Source organism: Drosophila miranda, chromosome 3, assembly GCF_003369915.1.
Source record: "Drosophila miranda strain MSH22 chromosome 3, D.miranda_PacBio2.1, whole genome shotgun sequence".
NCBI classification, from domain to species: domain Eukaryota; kingdom Metazoa; phylum Arthropoda; class Insecta; order Diptera; family Drosophilidae; genus Drosophila; species Drosophila miranda.
In genome coordinates this window covers 21,835,888-21,860,104 of record NC_046676.1, presented here as the reverse complement: position 1 = coordinate 21,860,104, position 24,217 = coordinate 21,835,888, and the positions used below count along the sequence as shown (strand labels likewise).

Sequence of the window (24,217 nt, the reverse complement as noted above, 5' to 3'; positions counted from 1 at the left end):
GAAGTGATATTTCATGATTTTTTATTGGTATTACATACTAGCTAGCTAGGACCCTCAGCGCTGAACGTAGAATTTTATCCGATAGATTAATTAGTTTTCTTGAAGATTGACTAATTTTAGGTACTGCCTTTTATTGGATTGTTTATATGCATAATTAATTGTAATTTTCTGAAGCAGATGGACCACAACACCAGCAGCAGTAAAATTTTACTACATGGGAACTACATGTAGATGTAATTATCAGCAGAGACACCTGACGGTCAAGTTGGTGTTTAAGCTGAAAACTGTGGGAGTGATGGAAAGGGTGAAAATTTTCAAACTAGCGCGCGAGAATGATAGCTACTGGGAGAAGCTCTATGGAAATGTCGAGCGTGCTGCTGCAGAGCATCATCCGGACGAGCGCCAATGCAAACGAGCCACACAAAAGGTCAAAGGCGTCGCGGCTCTTGTATGAGGGTATGAGTATAGGATCTATCTGGAAATCTATCCGGATTGATCTATCTGCGGATCGCCCCGCACTCCACTCTCGTGCTAATCTTATTTGACGAACTGATCGCCCTGCGCGAGAAGTATGACCTGCACTACTGACTCAATCAGTAGGGTTGTCCTGATTGTCTACTTTAAGTACAAATTTGTTCAAGTGTTTGAGATTTTTAGTTTGCCTTAGTTCGTAGCGACCAGAGCTCCCAGTTCCAATCTCCTATGCTTAGCGTAGCCCAAAGAACTTTAAGTGTGCCTTCAGTAAGCTAAACCAGTACCTTTAGTTATTAAATGTGCAATACTTTTGGTTAATAAGCCGGTTCATTTGTTATATTCGAATTGTTTTATAATTTTTCCGTATAACGCATCGGCTCTACCTGAACGGTGGTGGCGGTGCCGGAGGCAAGCGTGGCAACCGCATCGATGCGAGTTCTTGGAATAGTCATCTTTCATTTAGATTAGTCATTAGTTCTGTGTTACTTCATGTTTTGTTGTTTTATTATATTTGATTGCTTAGTCATCTAGGTTCAGTTGAACTGGCATATCTTATGGAAAATACATTTGCATATCTGGATATTTTTCGTTGTCAGTCTTCTGCAGGATCTTACATCTAATACTTTTTCTATCCTTAGGTACACTAGTCTATGCCACAACAATATACACGTCTCCCGCTGCACCACATTCGTCTGGGGCCACAGAAAATATCACAGAGGCGGAGTAAGGGTTAGCTCCAAGTTCTCACAGTACAGTCAACAGTCGCTCGGAGTCGGTCTTATCTTTTAATTCCCCGATTTCTGCAACTCATGGACTGTGTAAATATTGCACGTGACTGGTGGAGGTTGGGACGTGGGTGCGGGATTGCCTCCTGGGTCGCTGGCCTTGTTGAAGGGTATCACAAAGACACTGGTCTTGGCCGCATGCTGCATCTTGATAACCGTGTCGTAGCTGGGTGGTGCAAACTCGCTGTACGACGGTGAGGGAGTGGGTGGCGCTCTTACGCCCTCGCTTTGAGCTCCAGCTCCAGAATGGTGGCGCCTCATGTCGCGACACCTGCGATCCGAGCAGGCCATCAGCATAAAGAAGGCCGCGAGAGCCAGAAAGGTTGCCACGTACCACACGATCGTAATCACATCCATGGCCGTCTGGGACAATTCGTTTGATGGCTCTACGACAGCTGCAAGGAAAGCGAGAAAGAGGTTCAAAATTATAATTTAACAACATAAATGATCTATGTATATCTAATGTTTTATCGAACCGTCGATGACGTTTTACGGTCTTAATTACAGACCAGACATGGCTATACCCAAAAGTAAACTATTTATCTCACATTTGGTTATCATACTGTCTGAGCAGTTATCGAATTGGGTTTTTGCGTCATAAACCGACGAAATTACTCGTCATTGAACCACGTTAATGGGTGCTCTATACGGGTTATACGATCACCGTAATTAGTCGGAAATTCTACCGATGATTATACGTTCCAAGAGCTATTAACTCGCGATATAGTAAACAACCAAGAAGCTTTCTCGAATTTTCCTGAGGAATAGATTGGATCGGTAAATTTTTCGAAATACTCACTGTTCTTGTAGACAATTATGCGAGTGCTGTTGGCAAACGGATCCACATCTGTTGTGCTGTTCGCAGTCGTCAGGTTGTATGGCGGCTGGTGCTGGGGCTGGGGCTGGGGGGACTCGTTGAGAACGTTCTCCAGGGCGATCAGATAGGACTGGCCGTGCGCTGTGGTCGAGCAGCCGATGATAACTGAAACGGAACCCAAGCGAATCGAAATGTTAGCAAAATTGTATCGGAAATCAAAAAATGAGCTCACAGGTAGCGATCATAGATAAGCTATCTATTCTATTCCCGCCTACGCAGAAATAGAGTTGCTTCCTTCAGACAAACCTCCATCATCTTCTTTGTCATCCGCGGCTGATAAGCACTCCTCTGGTCTAAATATAAACCTATACAGCAGGGCGTTACCCCGTAAATGGATCGTTTATTAAGCAGGCCCAATTACCGGCTACGTTTACGGTCTTAGCCACTTGACGATAAGAGTGAGCCCCAGTGCCGACCCATTGTCTGGGCTTCCTCTATCTCCCCATCTATCTCCCCATCTATATAATATATCTCTGTCTCTAACTGTAGTTCCAGCGCCTAGTGGGGTAGGTGTTTAGACACTCTAATAGTTTTTCGCAAAATATTTTGATTCACAAACGCAGGAAAAACACAAACACCATAAACCACAAAACAAGTTAAGCCCCCAATCCCCATAAAAAGTTGCGTTCCCTATCAAAGACTCGACAACTTTTTGCACACTTCGCCAGCGCATGGGGAGCGGAGCGAAGCTATTGCAGCACACGGCACACCATCATCATAAAGTCCCAATAAATTGATATCTTTCTCTCTGATTTGGTTCTCCTATCAATTTCACAACGAATCTGATGAAATTCCGAGCATACATACAAATTTGTTGACCTAGGCTGAGATATGGAGATTACAGCCACGTGCAGATGACAATTCTCATAATATACCTTAAATATACGTATTTATTCTCACCGAGGGTTACGCAACTGATTAGTGGGTTGGCGGATACATTGTTCCCCGTTGCCACGTGCTGTACCAGTCGCCAAATTGAGTGAAAGGCTATCATTTACAGACTACAATGACAAGGTTATTAGAAACTACCAGCTATATTTATGATGATATTCTCCATAGCTATAATGTATGGAGATTTATCTGAAGATTTACCCAACTGTTTACCACAGAGAGGCGGCTGTAGTTCCACTTAACCCTGATCCAGTTCCAACCTCTAACTAGATCTTGAGCTTTTCGCGTCATGGATCTATATATATTCGCGGGCAACCACAACGCACTGCAGATGCCTTACAGATCGTCAGTTGATGCTTGTCATCTGGAATTGTGTGGGTTGTGCGGTAGAGAGTATACTGATAAGGCGACTGCTAAACATACACATTCCCACGTATGCCATAGAAAAAAAAACCACTTTCTTGGTTGTAGAAAAACAAAAAGTAGCAAAAGCAAAAACAAATAACGAGTATTGGCAATTTAATTCTAATTAGCTTCTAATGATGGAAAACGTGATGGAGTCAACGTCAGCTCTTTGAGTGTTGAGGCACCTGGCACCTGTGTAAACTCCACAGGTGACTGCGTACGAGTGCTTTTATTGTTTCAGATCAGAGTTGATATCACACCAATCGTACTCCAATCACCCTTGATCCCAAGCCGAATTTTCGGTGTACAGACTCTTTGGGATAAACAACAGTTCCCTGAACGGCATGATAACGTCATTGATGCATTAGCATTTTGGGACTTGAATTAAACCGGTTTCTATCATTAATTTGCGGGAAATTGCAACTAAAATGTCATACAAGTAGAGAGACTTTGACTTTGACTTTGTTTCGTTTAAATGATATATATGATCTGATCACATGTCACTGACTGGGAGATCTTATCTGCCGGGATAAGCGCCTAACGGGCCCCGTAAAGACATCGTTAACTGGTTTATGATGTCTGTATAGACATCCACGATGACGCTGGCAGTTGCTCAAACAGTCGTATACGGCTAATATAACTATTCAGAATCGCTTTAAGCAGAGTACATACATGTGGCTCTAGTTAGAGTGGATACCAGTACCTAAATGTCAAAAAAAATAAATGTCATGAAGGAAATGGAGTCATATTTCACATAGATAAGACTAGACGTATTTCCTAACTATCAATCGATTTTCATCAGAATTGAACTGGATATAAAAGAGAATTCTGCATGCATGCTCATTAAATCCAATTTAAGCCTACCTTTCCAGCAAACCTCATTAATGGTTAAGTAGAGTGATGTATATTCAAAGTATACATATAATTACTTCCAATCAGAGGGAGGACAAATGGAAGTTCATGATCCCATAATTAGCATGTGGCTTGTCGTGTTTGCATGTTGTGTATTGTTTGCATATCTCACTCAAGGAAGGCCTGCCAGAGCAGAGGGCCTGACAGACGATCAGACACACCGTCTGAGCCTCACCTATCATAATTAGCAGCATTGTCTGGGCATCTGCTGGTCGGTGATATTCCATGGCGATGATGTTCAGATACACACTCGTATATATGTATGTACGTATATTTCTGAATGGACGCTGCGCTGTTTATTTTCGATTCACACACTTGTTGAGTTTTATTTAATTCAATTGCGTTGAGTTGCAAACAATATATTTCCATAAATCGTTCACTTCACTGAGAATGCACCGGCGTAGAATGGGGACTGGAGATTGAACGCGTGCGCGGGCTCACTCTCTGGGTTCGGGTTGCCCGTCGAATCGATCTTTCAGGTTCAAGTTTGTATCGCAGACTGAGCGAGTGTTCGCTTTGCCCACAACTTTTAGCTGGAGCTGGAGCCGCTACTCTGGGTCTTTGTCTGGCCCCCCTGGCGCATGAATCACGCGCTCTCGACGGCCCGGTAGTCTTCTCGCTCTCGGCTCGGCGCTAAAGTAATTTCTACAATCTGTGCCTCCACATAAGAGTAGTTAGCGCATCGTGTCTAATTTCCGCCCAGTTGGTTAAAGCCAGGATATTGATCAATAAATATGTCTGAACTATAGATACTCTTATTTCGATGATTTTTCTATGATATCGTCGTCTGATTTTGATTTACTTTAACTGCTTTATGTAACACTGTGTGTAAAATTGTGAAAAGTTTGGTGGAGCCTATCCTTAAAAAATAAAGAAGATCTTTAGTTTTTATCTATCCAATCTTCCTACTTATACATAGTCGGGATTTATATCTTATATGTTCAGAAATACTAACAAATCATACTACTCTCTGCAAGGGTATATGGAGTAATTGTCGACACCGCAAACTGGTGACAGGCTGGACCTGGTTCTGTTGGGAAAACGAAGCGCTTTTGTTACGCTTCTCCCGCCTCCTGGTGTCTTCAGCATTTATATAGATATAAATAACTGTTTTATTATATGTATACAACCCGACTCTCCCGTCTTTGTAGTTGGTTATAAAAATAACTCTTAAGAGGAAGCTCCTCTGCAAAGTGTCTCAAAGAATCCACACATTATATCTTGTTTATTTCTGGGCGTGATCGTTAAACAAAAGCGCTAATTCCCAGACGAATTTCGCGATTTCACATCTCCAAATCATCAGAAAGATCGTAGGTTCTAGGTTTAAGAGAGGTGGTTGACTCTGGCTGATGAATGGGACTTATCAGACCATAGTTGGTGGACGCTCGTTAAGGCCAATTGCGGATTGTGTCCAAAACTTTGATTGGGATCCGCTAGTAACCCTGAACTTGATAGATCGTCGTCTCCCATTGTACGTGTGTGTGTTAAAATTGGCACTAGAGCGTTATATACAGATAGGAATGGCTTTATGGATCGGTGTAGACCAGCTACCGGTTACCAGTTGAGTTGCCTAGGGAGCAGCTCAGTCGCTAATTGATTCGCTCACTTCGGCTCCTCCAAGGCGACAATTGGACAATTGCCGGCGGCATTGACATTGAACGAGGGCACAGATTGTCCATTAGGTGGTGATTGTGTGGCCATAACCAGTTTCGCTTGGTCAATTGCGGGGAGTCAACGAACAAGCGACCCCAACACGTGCCTCATCTGATCTCTGCCATGATGAAAAACGCCCTCGAAATAAGGCAAGGGGAGCCACATATCTATGGGGAGATTAGACCATTCATCGATGACGCAGTCATGTTGCTGCGGCAACAACTTTCCTCCAATAATCGTGACCGACTCTCGATTTTGTGGATGTTCATAGTTGCTTGCCAACGGCAACAGCCGCCAGGGCAGAGCGACTGGTTTTTGGATAAGGCACGTGCTGATTCACGATGTGTGTCACCATGTGATGAAACCCCCATGGAGGGTGAGGTAGATCCCGGGCGTGCTTTCGCACCCATTTTGGCTTGGTTGAGATTTAGTTGGTTTTTATTTATCGGTAATACGTATTCGAGTGAGTTTCTGTGCTCGATTCTGTTGTGTATACATATGAGTATTGGCTTAGGAGCTACTGACCACGAACTCTCTTCTGCTGCATATTTTGAGTACACGTACATATACTTCTGTGAGTCGGTATGTGCTGGGCGCGGCACTTATAGGGGATACTCTGATTAACAATTGACAATTGTGTCGCCGGCACAGTACACAGACACATAACAAAGACCTCTACTAAAGCGCGCAGCATACATACATATATATATCATCTATGCAATACAGAAACAGGTACAACTATTTGGAATGCAATGCCGACGCCACCATCTTCTCGCAGAGCCCATCCCGCAGACAGGATGCGTGCTGCTGATGGCTGGCGTTTACAAGATTTACACCAACTAATGCAGAGAAGAGTACATGTTGGTTTTGCTTAACAATAATGGTTTCTTAGGTAAATAATTGATATAATTTCGTTTAACATCGTAATTTCTGTGAGATTTCATCAGTGAGTTTGGGGTTCTCAACGTGCAGGCTAATACATTGAGACATTGATCGATTGGCTTCACTAAAAGGCAGCTTTAACGGTTTCACAATAAAACAAAAAACATAAAACGTAAATATGTACAATAGTAAGTATTCTCAATGAAGTATTCTCGGGGGAGTTATGTCGATTGATATTCATTACCGCTAAACTGCTGGGCGCAAACGCTAACGCTAATCAGAAAACGTAAAATCAGTCCTAACATATTTACATGGAATACACATTTTTTCATAAGGAGAGACATTTACCTAATTGGACTATTACGAGTACAACAAGTGCGTGATGCCAAAGTTGGTGCTGATCTGGCACAAAGCGGAGCAATCGGAACAACGTGCCACGGTGCTTTATCTGTCGGGGAACAACGACTCATAGCTGGGTGGCATATCCTTGGGCGTCATTGGCGGTGGTTGCTGCTGGGGATCCAGCTCACGTGGTCCAACATCATCGTACTCCGGAGCCGTTGGTAGCTCAATGGTGGGCACATCAGACTTTAAACGAGAAAATCCTTTAGCTGCGGCTCCATGATATGCTTAGATAACACTCTACTCACCCGGACGCGTCGCTGGTTGAAGCGAGCGGCTGAGGCCTCGTGTGCCCGTTGCTGCACCGTGATGCAGTTCCAGTACTTCCAGCAAATCCAAACGCAGAAGCCCACGCCGAGCATGGTGAAAATGAGCGACGTTATGGCCGAGATGGCCACATTTGCTGTGTCTATCTCCTCCGGCACGATGGCGTCGTGGAAACACGTACCCTCATCGCGGCACGGATACAAGCAGTTGGTGACGTTGTCACGCACAAAGTGCCGAGATATGCATGAGTACTGGTCGTTGGGATTGCACAGGAAGTCGCCGTTAAACTGGCACTCGGAGTGGGCCGTCAGCACCATGCTCAGCTCCAACTGATCGCCTAGAATGTGCCGCGATCTGTCGATGAAGATGTGCACGTTCACTTCACGATCACGCTGATCGAAGATTAGACGCCCGGCCGGCCCGTTGATCGAGATATCATGGCATATACGCTCGCTGGGAGAGCGATTGCCACTAGTAAACTGTATGTAGTCGATGCACTCTTTTGAGACTGGATCCCGCCGGAATTTGAGCCTGGTGATGATTGTGTAGATGCCGCGCGGCGGACGGTCGCTGGTCACCACGCGGAACTGGCAATCGTATTTGATCTTGTTGGCCGAGTGGCCATGGGGCAGTGTGAGATTCCAAGTCTGTGCAACAATGGCTGCCGAATCGTCCTCGAAATCGAGCCTCACCGTGGGGTCGCCGCGAAAGGGTTTGGCGAGTGTGTAAATCAGTTTGTCCGAGCACAGGTTGTCCTGGAGGCGCACTGAAAGGAATCCCAACTTCTTAGTCATGCTACTGAGCCATTAAGCTATGATAACTTACCGTTTTTGTAGCATAGGCCAGGAGCTGAGAGGAATATCACCAGCACCAGTGCCTGTGCCAGAGACTGTTGGCAAAGCGTTGCAATAGAGTCTTTGCCCAACATGTTGGCACGTCCTGCGTGCTGTGGTGCTCTTTCTTTTCTTTCCCCCTGTACCCAGCTAGAACTTCGCCAAGCGCGCACAAGCGCGTATAACAAATAAACTAAATTTTTTTTTTTACCATGCTACCCTTGAGTTGCGTGAGATTATTTTGCCGCGCCTATGTGAAGGTGGAAATTGCCAAGTCAAAGAATAGAAGATGTTGGAGTACTGGTTATAACTTTACATCAATTATTAGTGTTTTACGCGCTTATGTTTTCTTTTTTAAAATAATTTGTAAATAAAAAAACCAACTTAGCCCACTAAAGCCCCCTTTATTTAATAAGCTGAACACCTTATGGGAATCGGTGACAAATAGTGGTAATACATTTTTCTTGTAGATTCCATCCTATTCTTCTTTTTGACTTACAAAAAATCGCCCGATATCTTTCACCAAAACTGTGCAAAAAATCTTAAAGATTTATCATTTTCGTTGAGTGTAATTAAAAGCCCCCTGGTCGACAATGGGTTAATCGTTCTCTGTCCATGATCAGAAATCATATTCCTCGATTTTGATATTCGGTAAAATATTACTACCTAGGCTAAATCCTGAGCACTTAATTTTATCCAAATGATGAGCTCTCATCTTTATTGGATTTCTCATCAAATAAGGTTTAAGCCGAAAAGGTTAACAATAATTCCCAAAATATGTAATTTCCTTATATAGTAACTACACATGTGCAACATATTAACTACATTTTTATGTAATTACCAAAGGCGACACCTAGGGGGACATGTGAACGTTTCAAAAATGTTTGCCCGTATTTTTTTCATATAAGCCTCATGGCAGCGCCAGTGTGAAAAGCCTTCGTTATCCACTTTTTTTTATGCCTTTTTTTCCGACATCTTTGAAAAAACTGAAATTTTGATGCCAAATGGATGAGATTAGAAATTTTATGTTGATCAAGAATTAGTATTCGATGTGGCCTGGGACATTGATCTAAATGGCATTTCTACATTGGTGCATTGGACACCCTCTTGGGTGAGTCCATAACGCGTGATAAAATATACTGAAAAATACTAGAAAATACTTTGAAAAGTATAAAATTGGACCCTCACTTAATAACTTAGCCCACTGATTCCTGACTGCTATGGCACCCGACTAAAATTTCTGTTTACCAATCGATTTGGGCCAGATGATTACGTCTATTTAATTATTTTAATTCCGCTCCAAAGATACCGGATCGTGCTTTGTAGTCTCCCCGTGAAATTATGAAATACCCGGAAACATCGCGAGGCATAGCATTCTGATATGAATGATCCGCAGAGTCGCCGAAAAACTTCCATGTGTCGCAACCTTTTTCTAGTCAGCAACGAGTTTTCTGAATTAAACTTGTGATATTATAGTGGACCAATGGCTACATCAAACTTCGTGTTGGGAGGCCTGGCCTCGGTGGGTGCCACGTTCTTCACCAACCCCATTGAGGTGATTAAGACCCGTATCCAGCTGCAAGGAGAGCTGGCGGCCCGAGGCTCCTATGTGGAGCCCTACAAGGGCATTGTCCAGGCATTCGTGACGGTGGCAAAGAACGATGGCATGACCGGCTTGCAGAAGGGCTTGGCTCCGGCTCTGATCTTCCAGTTCATCATAAATTCTTTCCGGTAAGATGGAAATAGCTTTCATTCAAGCATAAGCTGATTTCGTCTGTCCCATTTTCCGCAACAGGTTAAGCATTTACTCATCGGCGGTAGAGAAGCGCTGGATGCACAAAAAGAATGGAGAGGTATCCTTCGGGCTCGGCCTGATGTGGGGAGCAATCGGAGGAGTTGTGGGCTCATACTGCTCCAGTCCGTTCTTCTTGGTAAGACCCTGGCAGACTGTTACATAAATCATGATACACAAACTGCTTATTGTTGCGGAGCCTCGTGCCCATATCAGCGATAAGAGAGAACCCCAACTGATAGCGATCATCTTCCATTAAAGGTCAAGACTCAGCAACAATCGCAGGCTGCCAAACAAATTGCCGTCGGCTATCAACATACACACACCTCCATGACCAATGCCTTAAGGCAGATCTACGCCAATAATGGGATCCCCGGACTGTGGCGCGGATCGGTTGCCGCCCTGCCCAGGGCCGCCATGGGATCCGGGGCCCAGATAGCTACCTTCGGCAAGACCAAAGCATTGCTCATCGAGTACGACCTTGTCACCCAGCCCACGATCAACTCCTTCTGCGCGGGATTGATAGCCGGCTCGATCATGTCGGTGGCCATCACGCCGCCAGATGTGATCACAACGCGTCTGTACAACCAGGGCGTAGATGTCCAGGGCCGTGGGCTGCTGTACAAGGGCTGGCTGGACTGCGTCGTGAAGATCTTGCGCTCCGAGGGCGTACACGGTATGTACAAGGGTTTCTGGGCCAACTATCTGCGGATCGCCCCGCACTCCACTCTCGTGCTACTCTTCTTTGACGAACTGATCGCCCTGCGCGAGAAGTATGACCTGCACTACTGACTCAATCAGTAGGGTTGTCCTGATTGTCTACTTTAAGTACAAATTTGTTCAATTGTTTGAGATTTTTTGTTTGCCTTAGTTCGTAGCGACCAGAGCTCCCAGTTCCCATCTCCTATGCTTAGCGTAGCCCAAAGAACTTTAAGTGTGCCTTCAGTAAGCTAAACCAGTACCTTTAGTTATTAATTGTGCAATACTTTTGGTTAATAAACCGGTTCATTTGTTGTATTCGAATTGTTTTATAATTTTTCCGAACAACGCATCTGCTCTACCTCCATACCAAGCAGCTTTTATCTGTGTCTGCAAATACCACGATAACGATATCACCCCATCGAAATAGCTCTCTCATCGAAAAATAAACGTTACTCTCAAATAGTATTCCCCCGTGCGGGAAAGAGTACGGTCCCGGTCATTCTAACGTTTTATGATGGCTACATTTACATCGGATTTCGTGTTGGGGGGAGTGGCCGCCATGGGAGCTGGATTAGTCACCAACCCCGTGGAGGTGATCAAAATTCGCATGCAGCTCCAGGGAGAATTGGCGGCGCGCGGCTCTCACGCCCAGCCCTACAAGAATGTCCTGCAGGCATTCGTCGCGGTGGCCAAGAATGACGGAATTCTCGGCTTACAGAAGGGACTGGCACCGGCGCTATGCTTCCAGTTCATCATAAATTCCATCAGGTAAACAGACGCCATTAAATATCGCACTCCATAATATAGCCTATATTCTTCATTGACAGACTGAGCACTTACACTCACGCCGTGGAGAAGGGTTGGGTCCATAACAAGAAAGGCGAGATCTCGTTTCTACGGGGCATGTTCTGGGGCGCACTGGGCGGCGTTGTGGGCTCTTACTGCGCCAGCCCCTTCTTCCTGGTAAGCAATTATGTAAATCAAATCGCTTTCGGACAGACATCTGAGGTGTCTGCTTTGGCAGACGATTAGCAAGATAAGATTAGCTGCTGATAAGAAATTTCACATGCTGTTTTAGATCAAGACACAGCTTCAGGCGCAGGCGGCCAAGCAAATCGCAGTTGGTTATCAGCATTCACACACTTCAATGACCAATGCGATAAGACAGATATACCGGAAGAGCGGATTTTTTGGGCTGTGGCGCGGCTCCATGGCCTCCGTGATCAGGACCACAGTCGCCTCCAGTGTTCAGATCAGCACATTTGGCAAGGCCAAGTCCCTGCTCAAGGACAACGGCATTATCACACAGCCCACGTGCCTCTCCTTCTTCTCTGGTCTAGCTGCCGGATCGTTTGTTTCGGTGGCGGTCACACCGTTTGACGTGATTACCACCCGCCTCTACAACCAGGGGGTCGATTCCCATGGTCGGGGTCTCTACTACAAGGGCTGGTTGGACTGTGTTGCCAAGATCCTGCGATCGGAGGGTGTCTACGGCGTATATAAAGGATTCTGGCCCATTTATCTGCGCATGGCACCGTACTCTACCTTAGTCCTACTATTCTTTGAAGAACTGATCGCCGTGCGCGAGAAGTACGACTTGCATTACTGACACAGGCAGTATGGTGGTCTACTTTAAGTGAACTGTTGCTCACTTGTTTAAGATCCTAGAACCGATCTGCAATTGTTAGCGTAGCCCCAAAAACTATAAACGTGATTTCAGTAAACTAACCTTGTTTTTTTTTATAAATATTTAAATGAATAGTTCACTTGTTAAATTCGAATTGTTTTTATAATTTTAATGGTTTCCCGTGCCTCTGCTCTACCTCCATAGCAAGCAGCTTTTGTCTGTCTCTGCAACTACCACTATAGCGATATCACGACAATCGAAATAGTTTCTCATCGAAAAATAAACGTTACTCTCAAATAGTATTCCCCGTGTGGGAAAGAGCACGGTCCCGGTCAATCTAACGTAGCCGAGTGGAGCTGCAACAGTCACGGTGTCGCGGTGGTCAAGAATGACGGAATTCTCGGCTTACAGAAGGGACTGGCATCGGGGATACGAGAGGAGAGGACTCCGTCTAGCGGGGGGTCCCCCGCGATTGCTTCGGCGGCGTATGAATGCGGGGGTTGCTGACATTATTCCCTGGCATTATACAGGCTGAAAATATTATACAGCTGAAAATATTCTATAGGCTGAATGTATATATATAATATATATATGAATTACGTATTATGTACTTATATATGTATATTCATATTTTCAAATCATATAGATTATTCTGTGAATTGGAAATGTTTATCCGCGGCGCGTAATGTTGCGTAGTGTTCTTCGTTGCCTGGAATATATCTTTAAAATTTCCTTTTCTAAAATTCCTCATATAAATTTTGGACAACAACACATCGTTATTTTATATTATGTACAAAAGTCTTCAGGTGGGGCAGGTCCCACAATATAGGGAACTCGTCATTCAAAGTCTGGCGGTATATGAAATGACAAAACTAAACGCCGCATAGAAGAAAAATAATAAGAAAGATGTTTATTATTTTAGGAGAAATCAGAGTCGACGGGGTGGACAGTGCCCTCGAAAACAATTTTTGCGGCTTATACTGGGACCATCTTCAAGGCCGGAAAGGAGAGCACAACCCGAAAGCAGAGGAAATTGGCAAAATGACCTTGTCGTTTGGTCAAACAAAAGTTTGTGAGATAAGTCCAACCGAAGTTCTCAACTTATGTAGTTATTTCTTGGACCAGCAACGTAAGGGTAAGTAAATTAGTTAAATTTATATTATTCTAATAATGTATTCCCTTCAGCGGGGACGACGCATGTGCAGGAGATGCTGCACCTCAATAATACCTCACAGGCTGCTGAGCCTGTGCAACTGAATAATATTGATGCTGAGCCTATGCACCACGAAATTAGTTCGGATCCTATGCACCTCGATGATACGGCTGATTCGGTGCACCTGGAGAATATTGTTGTTGAGCTGCAACACGAGGACTATATGGACGAGACGGAGCAGGAGGATGACACTCCAAATGCAGACAATCCGATAATACCGCCGTCCCCGGAGATTTAAAAAAATGTCCATAAGTGCAAATTCTGCAACAAAGTCATTGGAAAGGCAAGCTCCTTAGCAAACCACATAATGACGCACAAGAGCACAAGAATCTTGGCTGCTTGGCCGGAGCACAGACAGATCAGAGAGAGCACGATCACCTTAGTTTGCATTTCCTGTGGGTACATTTTTTATACACATACATTTTCTGACTCAACTTCCTATTGGTACACATCATCATTGAACGAAAGATGATCAAAAATTTGTTATCAGTTGAGAGGATTGATTGATCCCTCAATGAACTTTTGTTCTCGCATTACCCACCATTTTAAGATGTTTCAACCTTTACAGAAACTATAGCTAAATCCAGCCGAATCCCAACTGCAATTTCCCTGTCAAGTTCTTCCGCTTCTATCTAGATTGATGCCCAGTTCCTACGCAAACTGAAATTATCTCTATGCGCCTTGACTCCACACAAACAAAAACTGATTGTGCTAAAAAAAAATAATCTTAGAAGTGCGTCTAGAATTTATGTGGTTATAGAGGAAACATACATATGTGGCACATGAGACGACTGCCACCAGACACCAACACATGTGTACGTGCAGGCACACATATGTAGATTCCTATATTGCTTTCATTAATATATACAAAGTGAATATGGGAAAGAATGGGGTAGAGTACAATTGTAATAACAGAGGCAGATACTCGTATAGAAGAGGCATACGATTCCTTCAAGTTGAGCGATATGAGATCGACTCTCGAGTCGTTTGTTTCTCGCTCAAATGAAGACCCCGAACAAACATACATATGAGCATGTGCTATGTACATTTGAGTTGTCTGGGAACTCGATTGCTGGCTGCTTTGAAAAATGCAACTTCATCAAAAAATGTGCATTACAGAAATCTTATTTACTAAAAATACTAACTAATCATAGTCTCATCTCATGAGACCCCATTTCATTATTGGCCGGCCATTATAAATTATTGGCCGGCAACTCCCCTAAAATGGCCTTGCACCTGTTTCAATCAATTTCAATTTAAAAATTTGTACATACAGCTGTATGCTCTTTTAATTGTCGGATATATGCAAATCACAAAAATGTGACAGAAGTTTGTTTACCAGCAAAAAGAGGCACAGCGCAAGCCAGAAGTCAAACAAATTTAGCAAGCAATGGAAAAAACTGGTTTTTGTTCCAGTTAAGGGAAGCAGAAGTTACCAAAAGAAAGAGGCGACCCACCGATTCTGGGGCGGGTAGGAACAAGTGCCAAACCGGTTCAATGAACCTGAACATAGCCATGAGTGTATGTAGATGGATGGATACACACAAAAGAGTTGAAAATGATTACTGATGCTTCCTCTTTTATCACAAAAAAATGTTCTTTATTATATGAATGCGGTTTCTTTACGTAGAGCTGTTGAATAGTTGTTGAGCGTTTTTGCTTACGGAACAAGAAAAAACTACACTACAATTTTGGAAAAAACTCGTAAATGGTAAATGCAGCTTCAACTTCCTGGACATTGAAGAGTTTGAGTGAGAAAAATCGATGGTTGCACAGTTATGATATTTACTTATGTAGTTCAAGTTGATTAAATTTATTATGGGATGATTAAAATCTGCCATTTCTTAGTCGGTGGCATCAGTCTTGGCAACGGAGAAGGCCTCGGCCACGGGGATGCTGCCGCTGTTGGCAATGACCACATCCTTGACGGGACGGTCGCGGGCATCGGTGGCACCGTTCTCAATCTTGCGCACTACATTCATGCCGGACAGGATCTTGCCGAAGACAACATGACGTCCGTCCAGCCAGCTGGTCTGCTTGGTGGTGATGAAGAACTGGGAGCCGTTGGTGTCCTTGCCAGCGTTGGCCATGCTCAACCAGCCGGCGCCATAGTGCTTCAGCTTGAAGTTCTCATCCTCGAAACGCTCGCCGTAGATGGAGCGTCCGCCGGTGCCGTCACCCTTGGTGAAGTCGCCGCCCTGGATCATAAAGTCCTTGATGATGCGGTGGAACTTGCTTCCCTTGTAACTGTGTGGGTGCAAAACACAGACATTGTTGTCTCATTAAGGCAGATAAACAATTTAGTTCGTAGAGATTTTCTTTGTCAACTGATTGACGTCTGAAACGCCACGTAATTGCTAAACTGACTTTCCTACGGCTAACCTATAAATGTGTGTGCTTGTGTGCGTGTACCGTTAATCAAGCACATCTCAAGAACTCACCCCTCGCCCTGTGGCTTCTCCGCCAGCTCCTTGAAGTTCTTCACGGTCTTCTCCACAGTTTTGCCGAACAAGCCGATCTCAATGCGACCAGCGGGCTCCCCACCAATGGTGATGTCAAAGAAAACCTACGCAAACACAATATATACATTATTAAAAAGCATCAAAATCGCGTTTGATTTATTGCCTGACGCGTGTATGTATGGGTGCAAGCGATGCTAGTGACGCGGTTTTCAAGTTCTCTTATGTTTATGTATGTATGCCAAAGTAATATGTGCAGCACAATTCTTACCTTTTCGGTCACTTTGGGACCTTTGCTATCATCGGCAACCACAATGCCGGCCACTAGGGCCACCAAAAACACAGACAGTACGAACTTCATGGTTCCAAAAATTTTCAACGAATAAATGATATGAATTTTTTATTGTCGATCAAATGTACGGCCCTCAGAAATATACCGCCTCATTTAAAAAATATACCGTTAATATACTGACAAATTCAAGCTCTGTTTTACATATTCCTCGTTTTTGATATTCCGTCAAGTATTACTAGCCATATAGAACTTTTAGCCGTGCCCACATAATTTTAGCCCATTGATGAATCAATATTCTACACAATTGGTTAGTTTTTAACCCTTGCTTTTATTGTATTTTGGCTAAAACAAGGTTTGAACAAAATAGTTCAACAAAAAAAACAGTCGCAATGTTCCTGGTATTTAAAGACATGATGCGTGTATAGGCCTCTGTGCACCCTATTTCGTTAATTTTATATGAAGATCAAACGTAATTTATTAAGACCTTTTCTCAAATTGATATTCTTTAGACATATTCAAGTACATTATTAGTATCTTGTGTATATTTATGGCGATCCTGATACCTACGGAGCCTTGGAAGACAAACATATTCACAATTATATAACATCCATTACCCCCAAGGTATGTGTGCATGGAATGGGACTCATTGTTGTCAACCGGTTATGACGACTAATTCTTTGTTATTCTTTCTTCCGTCGAATATTCCCAGCTATATAAATCTCTCAGTTTAGCCCAGATAATTGTATATGATTGCTAAAACAATTTTAATCAGGATTAACTACTTTTAAGTACTTGCATGTTTTTTGTTTTGACAAAAAGACGGTTTTAACAAAAATTTTCAACGAATAAATGATATGAATTTTTTATTGTCGATCAAATGTACGGCCCTCAGAAATATACCGAAATATACCGTCTCATTTCAAAAATATACCGTTAATATACTGACAAATTCAAGCTCTGTTTTACATATTCCTCGTTTTTGATATTCCGTGGATTATTACTAACTATATAGAACATTTAGCCATGCCCACATAATTTTAGCCCATTGATGAATAAATTTTCTACACAATTGGTTAGTTTTTAGTCCTTGCTTTTATTGTATTTTGACTAAAACAAGGTTTAAGCAAAATAGTTCAACAAAAAAAACAGTCGCAATATTTGAAGGCATGATACGTGTATAGGCCTTTGTGCACCCTATTTCGTTAATTTTATATGTAGATCAAACGCAATTTATTAAGACCTTTTCTCAAATTGATATTCTTTAGACATATTCATGTATATGATGAGTGTTTTGTATATATGTCTCGATCCTGATACCTATTCTTGGTCTCTGCAAGACAATAAGCTTTAAAATATCGTTGAAATATTGAAAATAATATTGAATAATATTAAAATATATTGAAAATAAATTGTTTTTGCCTGGGATGACAAACATATTCACAATTATATAACATCCATTTCCCCCAGGGTATGTGTGCATGGAATGGGACTCATTGTTGTCAACCGGTTATGACGACTAATTCCTGGTTATTCTTTCTTCCGTCGAATATTCCCAGCTATATAGATCTCTAAGATTAGCCCCGATGATTTTATATGATTGTTGAATCAATTTTAATCAGGATTAACAACTTTTAAGTACTTTCATGTTTTTTGTTTTTACAAAAACACGGCTTCAACAAAAATGTTCAATGTTGCTGGTATTTGCAGCCTTATTTCTTGTCAACCAGAGTATGGGCATTTGTATACCCTATTTCGTGAATATTATATAAAGATACTGCTCTTTTCCAAGCTGGTTTCAAATTTAATTAATTAATTAATGTAATTAATGCATTTGATTGGTTTCTTGTATATAAATCCTGATCTCTTTACCAATTCTTGGTAAGAACACAACTAATAGCAAAATATCGTTGTTTAATCCATCCATCAAATAAATTCCCAGAACCAAATGATACAAAATGCTCCTTCCAGGAAAAAGAAGATGCCAGTTCAAGCCAAGCGCATAGTGTTGATTTAGGGGAATTTGTATATGTTAACAAAATGTACACTATTGAACTGAATTATATTATGAATATATGTATATTTATAATAGGCATAATTTCACATATTTTTTTTGTTTTCTGTTTTTATAAGCTTAATGTAGACTAAGGTGTATTTAAGGTTATTACGCTTTGGATCAGAGAAGTCAACAACTATACAGCCAAGCGCAGTGGGAATATCAATTGAATACAATAAATTATAGATGGGTTTCAGCAAAACGTTCTGGACTATCACATAGAATAACACTAAAGGTAAGAGCTAAAGCTATTTACAGGGAATACACTTGTAGGATAGTAATAAATAGTTGTACCTAAAATCGCAACATAATATCCAACTGAAAATGCACAAACGAGGGAAACACAATGAATAGTGAGATAGGGGAATACGTTGTGCATCATGTTGTCCCCATAGATTAAAGAACGATTCGAAACGAACTCGTGAACAGCCAAGTTTTAGATTGCATTATAATGAGCAACATTTCATGTGTTTTGAACAGCGATTTTTCCAAAAAAGCGTTCATTCACCGCCGCTTTCAATCGCTGTTGCTAATCAACGATTCCTGCTGCTCATCGTCATTGACTCTGTAAGAAGAAATCCAGTTTAGTTGGCTACTTTTGAGAAACTGATCGGAGGACTCACCTTACAATGCTCGGCTTATGGCAACGACAGAGTTTTCTATATACAATTTTGAACAGTTTCGTAAGCGGATCAGCATCATCGTTACGCATCAGCAGCGCAACAAGTGTCAGGGCCAGAAATATGGGTATCGAACCGATATAGAACATGTGAGAATACGGCTTATGCTTCAGCAGAACATCAAATACAATGGCCAAGGGAATCTGCAACGACATGGCCAATGTGCCAATCAGCGAGGAGGTGAGAAAGCAGCCCCACAGCCATAATGCCTCCGCGAGCACGGTTCCTATTAGTCCGTTCAGAAACAGCAGCGCGAATTGCCCCTGATCAGGCACTTCAAATGTTTCGATCTTGGTGAAATGCAAAATGAAGAAAATCGGCCACAAAAGCATGAGATTCCAGAGGCCAACGAACCCTACAAGAAAGATACCAGTTAAGCAGGAGATAACAGAGTTCATTTGAATGCCGTGGCTTACCGAAAAACAAAGGTATATCGACCTTTTCCTCAGTATCACTTTTTCGTTTGACAAACACCAGGTACGACGCGTAAAAGAAGGCGCTGAACAGGGCCAAGAGGACACCCCTTGTCATCTTTGTGTCGTGCAGATCGTTCATTGTTATGGCCACAACTCCTGCAATGTTCATGCCGACAGCAATCAGCTTGGTGATGGTCAGCTTGTCACCTGTTGCCGAGGGGAAAACGGCCGCCAGGCAGATGATAAAGAACGACGACGTAGAGCTGACAAGTGTTATCATGGCAGTCTCATCCATTTCCAGGGCCAGCTGAAAGAAGTAGTTTGCCACAAACCAAAGCAGACAGAAAAGCAAGGCCGTCTTGGCTGTCTTGTGATGGGTCTTTTGCCGCCTGATGCGCAAGCTGGCCGCATAGGATAGACGTGCCAACAATGCATCGGTGGCCTCATGGGCGGACATTTCCCGGACCTCTGCCATCTTGCTGAAGCGAACACTGCGCACGCTGGAATCGTCGCTCTCAGTGCCGGACAAGGTGTTACCGCTGCCATTGACTGTTGAGGCCAGGTGTGCGGATCTGATCGGCACATAGGTAGGATCTCCCTGCGGAAGACGATAGATTTATTTATATTTTTTTTATAAGTTTTGCTCGTATTAGGCTCACCAAAACAGCCTGATTGGAGTAGTAGTTCTCATCATCGACATTCTGCTCCATCATCTGTAGGAAACAGAATTTAGTAGAGAAATAAACAAATTAATATGACTATTTACTGCATAAGTTCCATTTTGGCGCTCGCACGACTCTTTCCATGGCGCCAAAATTCCTATAACAAGCAGGTAGATACTGAACATTGACGTTTTGAAATATGTGCAGAAGAAGGGCTTGTCGAACTTGGCCTCATTGTACAGAAACTGCGAAATAAACGAATTAGAATCAATTAGGTTTCTCTGTCCATTTATCTGTAGATCTGTCCGGGTGAGGTACCTTGGTGAGCTCACTGGAGGAAACCCATACGACATCGACTAGTATCAGTATTGCTATGCCCAGTATAAGCTTCTGTGTGCGTCCCAGCATGATTTCTATATATAAATTATCTTTTCGAGGGCTTTGCAAACGAATGTTGCTGTTTGTCGGCTTATAGTCTCCAATTGGTTATCTAAATGCAAATAACTATTTACGCTTGTGCCGCCAGCTTTTCAGTGTCATTTTGCGACGCTTTCTGGCTGCTGTTATCCTCGTTTCAAAATTATCAAATGTGGTTCGCTCCAGGCGTCTCTATATTTAGGCTTTAATGTAGATAGGCGATGCGGTCATTGCAGCTGAAATGGAAATGGGCGGGAGGTTAATGGCAGGCTCAAAGGAATTGCATTTATTGATTTTGTCTGCGCTGGTGGGTGTGGTAGTTCGAGGCGTGAATTAAATGGTAACACATTTGAGCAATCAATCAACGCAAAGGAGGAGCAATTCGATTAACAGGCCAATCACTCAATTAGCGTCTGAATTATAATGCCGAGATAATTGGTTTGTTATTCAAATAAATAGGTATAATATAAATAAATTGGGATAGATAAGTCATGAATAGAGTGAGGATTTTTTTGTAGTACTCGAAGTCAGATCTCAATTGGCTTCAATTGTTTTGGCAGTAAATTATAGAGTATGGTAACAGAGGGGGCGGCAACGGAATGGACCCCCCTGGATGATAACAATATCTCACACACGAAAAAACAAAATCAATAAATGGTCGAAGCGAACGTCTTCGATATGGCAGAACAGCAACAAGTTTTTTCCATTGTTCGTTCAATTGATATTATATATAACTTGTCACCCAGTTTCAGATGTGGTTACGCTTGGTTAATTTATGCAGTTGCAGCTCTTTCCATTTACCATCTATTCAGTTGGGCTTTGCAGGTAAACCTTGATGTTCCCTGCTACTGCTACGGCGATTGCATTGATTGTTTATGCCCAAATGTTGCTGGTTGTTTGGCTCACTTGTTTGGCTCACTTGTTTGGCGGTTTTCTAGATTTTTTTATCTGCTTTTCGTTTTGTTTTCCTGTTCGCGATTGTTTTTGCGTCAACAACAATATACAGTGTGACCGCGGACGTATCGATCAAATATACGGTCTGACCCTCAGAAATATACCGAAACATACCGTCTCATTTAAAACATATACCGAAAATATACTGACAAATTCAAGTTTTATTTTACATATTCCTCGTATTTGATCTTCCGTCAAATATTACTCGCTAGATAGAACTTTCAGCAACGCCCACGTAGTTTTATACGATTAATGAATCAATTTTCTACTTAACTGGCTTATTCTAAATACTTGCTTTTATTGCATTTTGCGTAAAAAGAGGTTTTACCGAAATAAGTCAAACAAAAAACAAGTAGCGAAATAGGTCAATCAAAACAAACGAAAAAGGAAATTCGTTCATATTGCTGAATTTTAATATTCCATTAAATAATGCTGGCAAACTAAATCTTTCAGTAATGCCCACATAGTTTTATCCCATTAATGAATAAATTTTCTACAAGATTGGATTGTTTTTAATCTTTGCTTTTATTGTATTTATTGTAAAAAAAGGTTTAAACGAAAAAGTCCAACCAAAAAAGAGTCACTATTTAGCGTGTAGCCTGTCTATACCCTATTTTGTTAATTTTATATGAAGATGAAACGTGATTTATAAAGACCTTTTCTCAAATTGATATTCTTTAGACATATTCAAGTACATTATTAGTATCTTGTATATATTTATGGCGATCCTGATACCTACGGAGCCTTGGAAGACAAACGTATTCAAAATTCTATAACATCTATTTCCCCCAGGGTATGTGTGCATGGAATTAGCAACATGTTTGTGTATGGAATGAGACTCATTGTTGCAATAGCGAAACTGCGGCGAATCGGGTATTGCCTATATTTCAAGCTATATAGATTTGCCCACTTAGCTTTATCCCATAGATAAATGCATTTTCTACAAGATTGCTTCTTTTAACTACCTTTATGTATTTTATTTTGACCAAAAAACGGGTTTCAAGTAAATGTTGCCGCAACTTTTGTGTATGGAATGGGACTCATTGTTGCTAAAGCGAACTGGGGCGAACTGCGGCGAACTGCGGCGAACTCAAATTCGATTCAAAATTCCTCATATTCTTTGTTCCGTTGAATAATACTATCTATATAGAACATTTAGCCATGCCCACTCAATTTTGTACGATTGATGAATCAATTCTATACATGATTGGCCTAATCGAAATACTTGCATTTATTGGATTTATTGAAAATTGAAATTGAAAATTAAATTAATATTAAATGTCAGCGATGTTTTTTGAACTAGAGGTGGAGAACTATCGATAGCAGTGTGACCGCGGACTTATCGTTAAAATATATCGTCCCACAGAAATATTTCAAAATATACCATAAATATACTGACAAATTCAAGTTATATTATACATATTCTTCGTTTTTGATATTCCGTTGAATATTACTAGCTATATAAAACATTTAGCTATGCCATCATAATTTTATACGATTGATGAATCAGTTTTCTACAAGATTGGATAGTTTTTAATCCTTGCTTTTATTGTATTTATTGTAAAAACAGGGTTAAACGAAAAAGTTCAACAAAAAAAGAGTCGCAATGTTGCTGGTATTTGAAGACGTGATGCGTGTATAGGCCTTTGTGCACCCTATTTCGTTAATTTTATATGTAGATCAAACGCAATTTATTAAGACCTTTTCTCAAATTGATATGTTTTAGACATATTCATGTATTTGATTAGTATCTTGTATATATTTATCTCGACCCAGATACCTACGGAGCCTGGGATGACAAACATTTACTCAATTCTATAATATCCTTTTCCCTAGGGTATGAGAATTAGTGTTGCCGGTAATCATTGTTGTCAACCGGTTATTCACCAATAAATACTCGCTTATTATCTTCCGTCGAATATTCCCAGCTATATAGATCACTCAGCCCTGCCCACATAATTTTATCCTTTTGATGAATCAATTTTCTAAAAGATTAATTACTTTTAAGTACTCCGATTTATTTCATTTTGACTAAAAGAAGGTTTAAACAAAAAAGGTGAACCCAAAAAAAACGTAAATGAGTATGAACTGTTTGTGAAATAGAGCTGCCAGATCATTTTCTGCCGATGTGCTTGACGGCGGACTAGCTCAATACATTTAAAATTCAAAAGAGAAAATTTATTTAAAAAATTCAAGGAAAATCAGGTTATATTTACAGGCAAAACGGTATCCAGATGAGCTTTTTTGTTCAAGTATCGATTTATCGAATGTTTTACAAAACTACCGAAAAATACCACATTAAATTTTCGATATCTTTTGGCGCTCTTTTTAAATGTATATTGTGTTTGGAAAAACCATAACCTTAGATTGTTCAATTGGTTTCTGTGTGTTTCTCTTTCGTCAATCAACTGTTCTGTTCTAGCCGTTTTATTGGCTACTTAATTTATGCAAATAATGTTGACAAATTACTTCTCTACGCGTGCAATTTACAGTGAAATTATGCTGTCACGCCTTGAGGACACGTTCCGTGACACCAGCACGCACACACAGCACTGTTGGGTTGGCTGTA

At 41.7% G+C, this 24,217-nt stretch overlaps 7 protein-coding genes across 10 annotated transcripts; 3 read left to right on the top strand and 4 right to left on the bottom strand.

Moving 5' to 3' along the window:
* Positions 1 to 949: 949 nt before the first annotated feature.
* Positions 950 to 4,856, bottom strand: LOC108160783. Its single transcript, XM_017294987.2, has 3 exons — positions 4,520 to 4,856; positions 2,059 to 2,241; positions 950 to 1,654 (listed from the first exon to the last, which is right to left on the bottom strand). The coding sequence occupies exons 1-3, from the start codon at positions 4,569 to 4,571 to the stop codon at positions 1,260 to 1,262; spliced, it is 630 nt and encodes a 209-aa protein (XP_017150476.1). The 5' UTR covers positions 4,572 to 4,856; the 3' UTR covers positions 950 to 1,259.
* A 1,561-nt stretch (positions 4,857 to 6,417) lies between these two features.
* On the bottom strand, positions 6,418 to 8,761 carry LOC108160559. Of its 2 annotated transcripts, XR_001775417.2 has the most exons (4): positions 8,374 to 8,761; positions 7,530 to 8,314; positions 7,228 to 7,467; positions 6,418 to 7,152 (listed from the first exon to the last, which is right to left on the bottom strand). XR_001775417.2 is itself a non-coding variant. In XM_017294633.2 (3 exons), exons 1-3 carry the CDS (start codon positions 8,474 to 8,476, stop codon positions 7,324 to 7,326), a joined length of 1,032 nt encoding a protein of 343 aa, XP_017150122.1. In that variant the 5' UTR covers positions 8,477 to 8,761; the 3' UTR covers positions 6,418 to 7,323. The 2 variants fall into 2 exon arrangements, 1 of the variants encoding a protein (XP_017150122.1); XM_017294633.2 differs by having other exon boundaries at positions 6,418 to 7,467.
* An 840-nt stretch (positions 8,762 to 9,601) lies between these two features.
* LOC108160715 (solute carrier family 25 member 35-like) lies at positions 9,602 to 11,190 on the top strand. Its single transcript, XM_017294890.2, has 3 exons — positions 9,602 to 10,112; positions 10,177 to 10,312; positions 10,435 to 11,190. Exons 1-3 carry the CDS (start codon positions 9,865 to 9,867, stop codon positions 10,963 to 10,965), a joined length of 915 nt encoding a protein of 304 aa, XP_017150379.1. The 5' UTR covers positions 9,602 to 9,864; the 3' UTR covers positions 10,966 to 11,190.
* A 93-nt stretch (positions 11,191 to 11,283) lies between these two features.
* On the top strand, positions 11,284 to 12,593 carry LOC117188218 (solute carrier family 25 member 35-like). The gene is made up of 3 exons (XM_033391718.1): positions 11,284 to 11,643; positions 11,703 to 11,838; positions 11,954 to 12,593. The coding sequence occupies exons 1-3, from the start codon at positions 11,387 to 11,389 to the stop codon at positions 12,482 to 12,484; spliced, it is 924 nt and encodes a 307-aa protein (XP_033247609.1). The 5' UTR covers positions 11,284 to 11,386; the 3' UTR covers positions 12,485 to 12,593.
* A 554-nt stretch (positions 12,594 to 13,147) lies between these two features.
* On the top strand, positions 13,148 to 15,460 carry LOC108160606. Its single transcript, XM_033391627.1, has 2 exons — positions 13,148 to 13,637; positions 13,688 to 15,460. Exons 1-2 carry the CDS (start codon positions 13,409 to 13,411, stop codon positions 13,951 to 13,953), a joined length of 495 nt encoding a protein of 164 aa, XP_033247518.1. The 5' UTR covers positions 13,148 to 13,408; the 3' UTR covers positions 13,954 to 15,460.
* On the bottom strand, positions 15,294 to 16,573 carry LOC108160605 (peptidyl-prolyl cis-trans isomerase 6). The gene is made up of 3 exons (XM_017294713.2): positions 16,446 to 16,573; positions 16,157 to 16,281; positions 15,294 to 15,962 (listed from the first exon to the last, which is right to left on the bottom strand). Exons 1-3 carry the CDS (start codon positions 16,533 to 16,535, stop codon positions 15,560 to 15,562), a joined length of 618 nt encoding a protein of 205 aa, XP_017150202.1. The 5' UTR covers positions 16,536 to 16,573; the 3' UTR covers positions 15,294 to 15,559.
* Positions 16,574 to 18,584: 2,011 nt separating this feature from the next.
* Positions 18,585 to 21,694, bottom strand: LOC108160527 (solute carrier family 35 member F5). Of its 3 annotated transcripts, none has more exons than XM_017294585.2 (7): positions 21,496 to 21,694; positions 20,596 to 20,930; positions 20,382 to 20,522; positions 20,275 to 20,328; positions 19,616 to 20,213; positions 19,143 to 19,554; positions 18,585 to 19,084 (listed from the first exon to the last, which is right to left on the bottom strand). In XM_017294585.2, exons 2-7 carry the CDS (start codon positions 20,683 to 20,685, stop codon positions 19,036 to 19,038), a joined length of 1,344 nt encoding a protein of 447 aa, XP_017150074.1. In that variant the 5' UTR covers positions 20,686 to 20,930; positions 21,496 to 21,694; the 3' UTR covers positions 18,585 to 19,035. The 3 variants fall into 3 exon arrangements, with proteins under 3 accessions (XP_017150074.1, XP_033247386.1, XP_033247388.1); XM_033391495.1 differs by having other exon boundaries at positions 21,601 to 21,685; XM_033391497.1 differs by having other exon boundaries at positions 21,614 to 21,684.
* Between the last annotated feature and the right edge of the window lie 2,523 nt (positions 21,695 to 24,217).

Coding starts and splice junctions, on each gene's coding strand:
- LOC108160606 (XM_033391627.1), top strand. CDS start 13,409: ATGTTTATTATTTTAGGAGAAATCAGAGTCGACGGGGTGGACAGTGCC. Junction 13,638..13,687: donor CTTGGACCAGCAACGTAAGG/GTAAGTAAATTA, acceptor TATTCCCTTCAG/CGGGGACGACGCATGTGCAG.
- LOC108160605 (XM_017294713.2), bottom strand. CDS start 16,535: ATGAAGTTCGTACTGTCTGTGTTTTTGGTGGCCCTAGTGGCCGGCATT. Junction 16,282..16,445: donor GTCCCAAAGTGACCGAAAAG/GTAAGAATTGTG, acceptor GTGTTTGCGTAG/GTTTTCTTTGACATCACCAT. Junction 15,963..16,156: donor GAGAAGCCACAGGGCGAGGG/GTGAGTTCTTGA, acceptor GCACCCACACAG/TTACAAGGGAAGCAAGTTCC.
- LOC108160783 (XM_017294987.2), bottom strand. CDS start 4,571: ATGGAATATCACCGACCAGCAGATGCCCAGACAATGCTGCTAATTATG. Junction 2,242..4,519: donor AATGCTGCTAATTATGATAG/GTGAGGCTCAGA, acceptor GTTCCGTTTCAG/TTATCATCGGCTGCTCGACC. Junction 1,655..2,058: donor CATAATTGTCTACAAGAACA/GTGAGTATTTCG, acceptor CTTTCCTTGCAG/CTGTCGTAGAGCCATCAAAC.
- LOC117188218 (XM_033391718.1), top strand. CDS start 11,387: ATGATGGCTACATTTACATCGGATTTCGTGTTGGGGGGAGTGGCCGCC. Junction 11,644..11,702: donor TTCATCATAAATTCCATCAG/GTAAACAGACGC, acceptor CTTCATTGACAG/ACTGAGCACTTACACTCACG. Junction 11,839..11,953: donor GCGCCAGCCCCTTCTTCCTG/GTAAGCAATTAT, acceptor ATGCTGTTTTAG/ATCAAGACACAGCTTCAGGC.
- LOC108160527 (XM_017294585.2), bottom strand. CDS start 20,685: ATGCTGGGACGCACACAGAAGCTTATACTGGGCATAGCAATACTGATA. Junction 20,214..20,274: donor ACTCCAATCAGGCTGTTTTG/GTGAGCCTAATA, acceptor CGTCTTCCGCAG/GGAGATCCTACCTATGTGCC. Junction 19,085..19,142: donor CATAAGCCGAGCATTGTAAG/GTGAGTCCTCCG, acceptor TTCTTCTTACAG/AGTCAATGACGATGAGCAGC.
- LOC108160559 (XM_017294633.2), bottom strand. CDS start 8,476: ATGTTGGGCAAAGACTCTATTGCAACGCTTTGCCAACAGTCTCTGGCA. Junction 8,315..8,373: donor TGGCCTATGCTACAAAAACG/GTAAGTTATCAT, acceptor GATTCCTTTCAG/TGCGCCTCCAGGACAACCTG. Junction 7,468..7,529: donor TCAACCAGCGACGCGTCCGG/GTGAGTAGAGTG, acceptor TCTCGTTTAAAG/TCTGATGTGCCCACCATTGA.
- LOC108160715 (XM_017294890.2), top strand. CDS start 9,865: ATGGCTACATCAAACTTCGTGTTGGGAGGCCTGGCCTCGGTGGGTGCC. Junction 10,113..10,176: donor TTCATCATAAATTCTTTCCG/GTAAGATGGAAA, acceptor TTTCCGCAACAG/GTTAAGCATTTACTCATCGG. Junction 10,313..10,434: donor GCTCCAGTCCGTTCTTCTTG/GTAAGACCCTGG, acceptor CTTCCATTAAAG/GTCAAGACTCAGCAACAATC.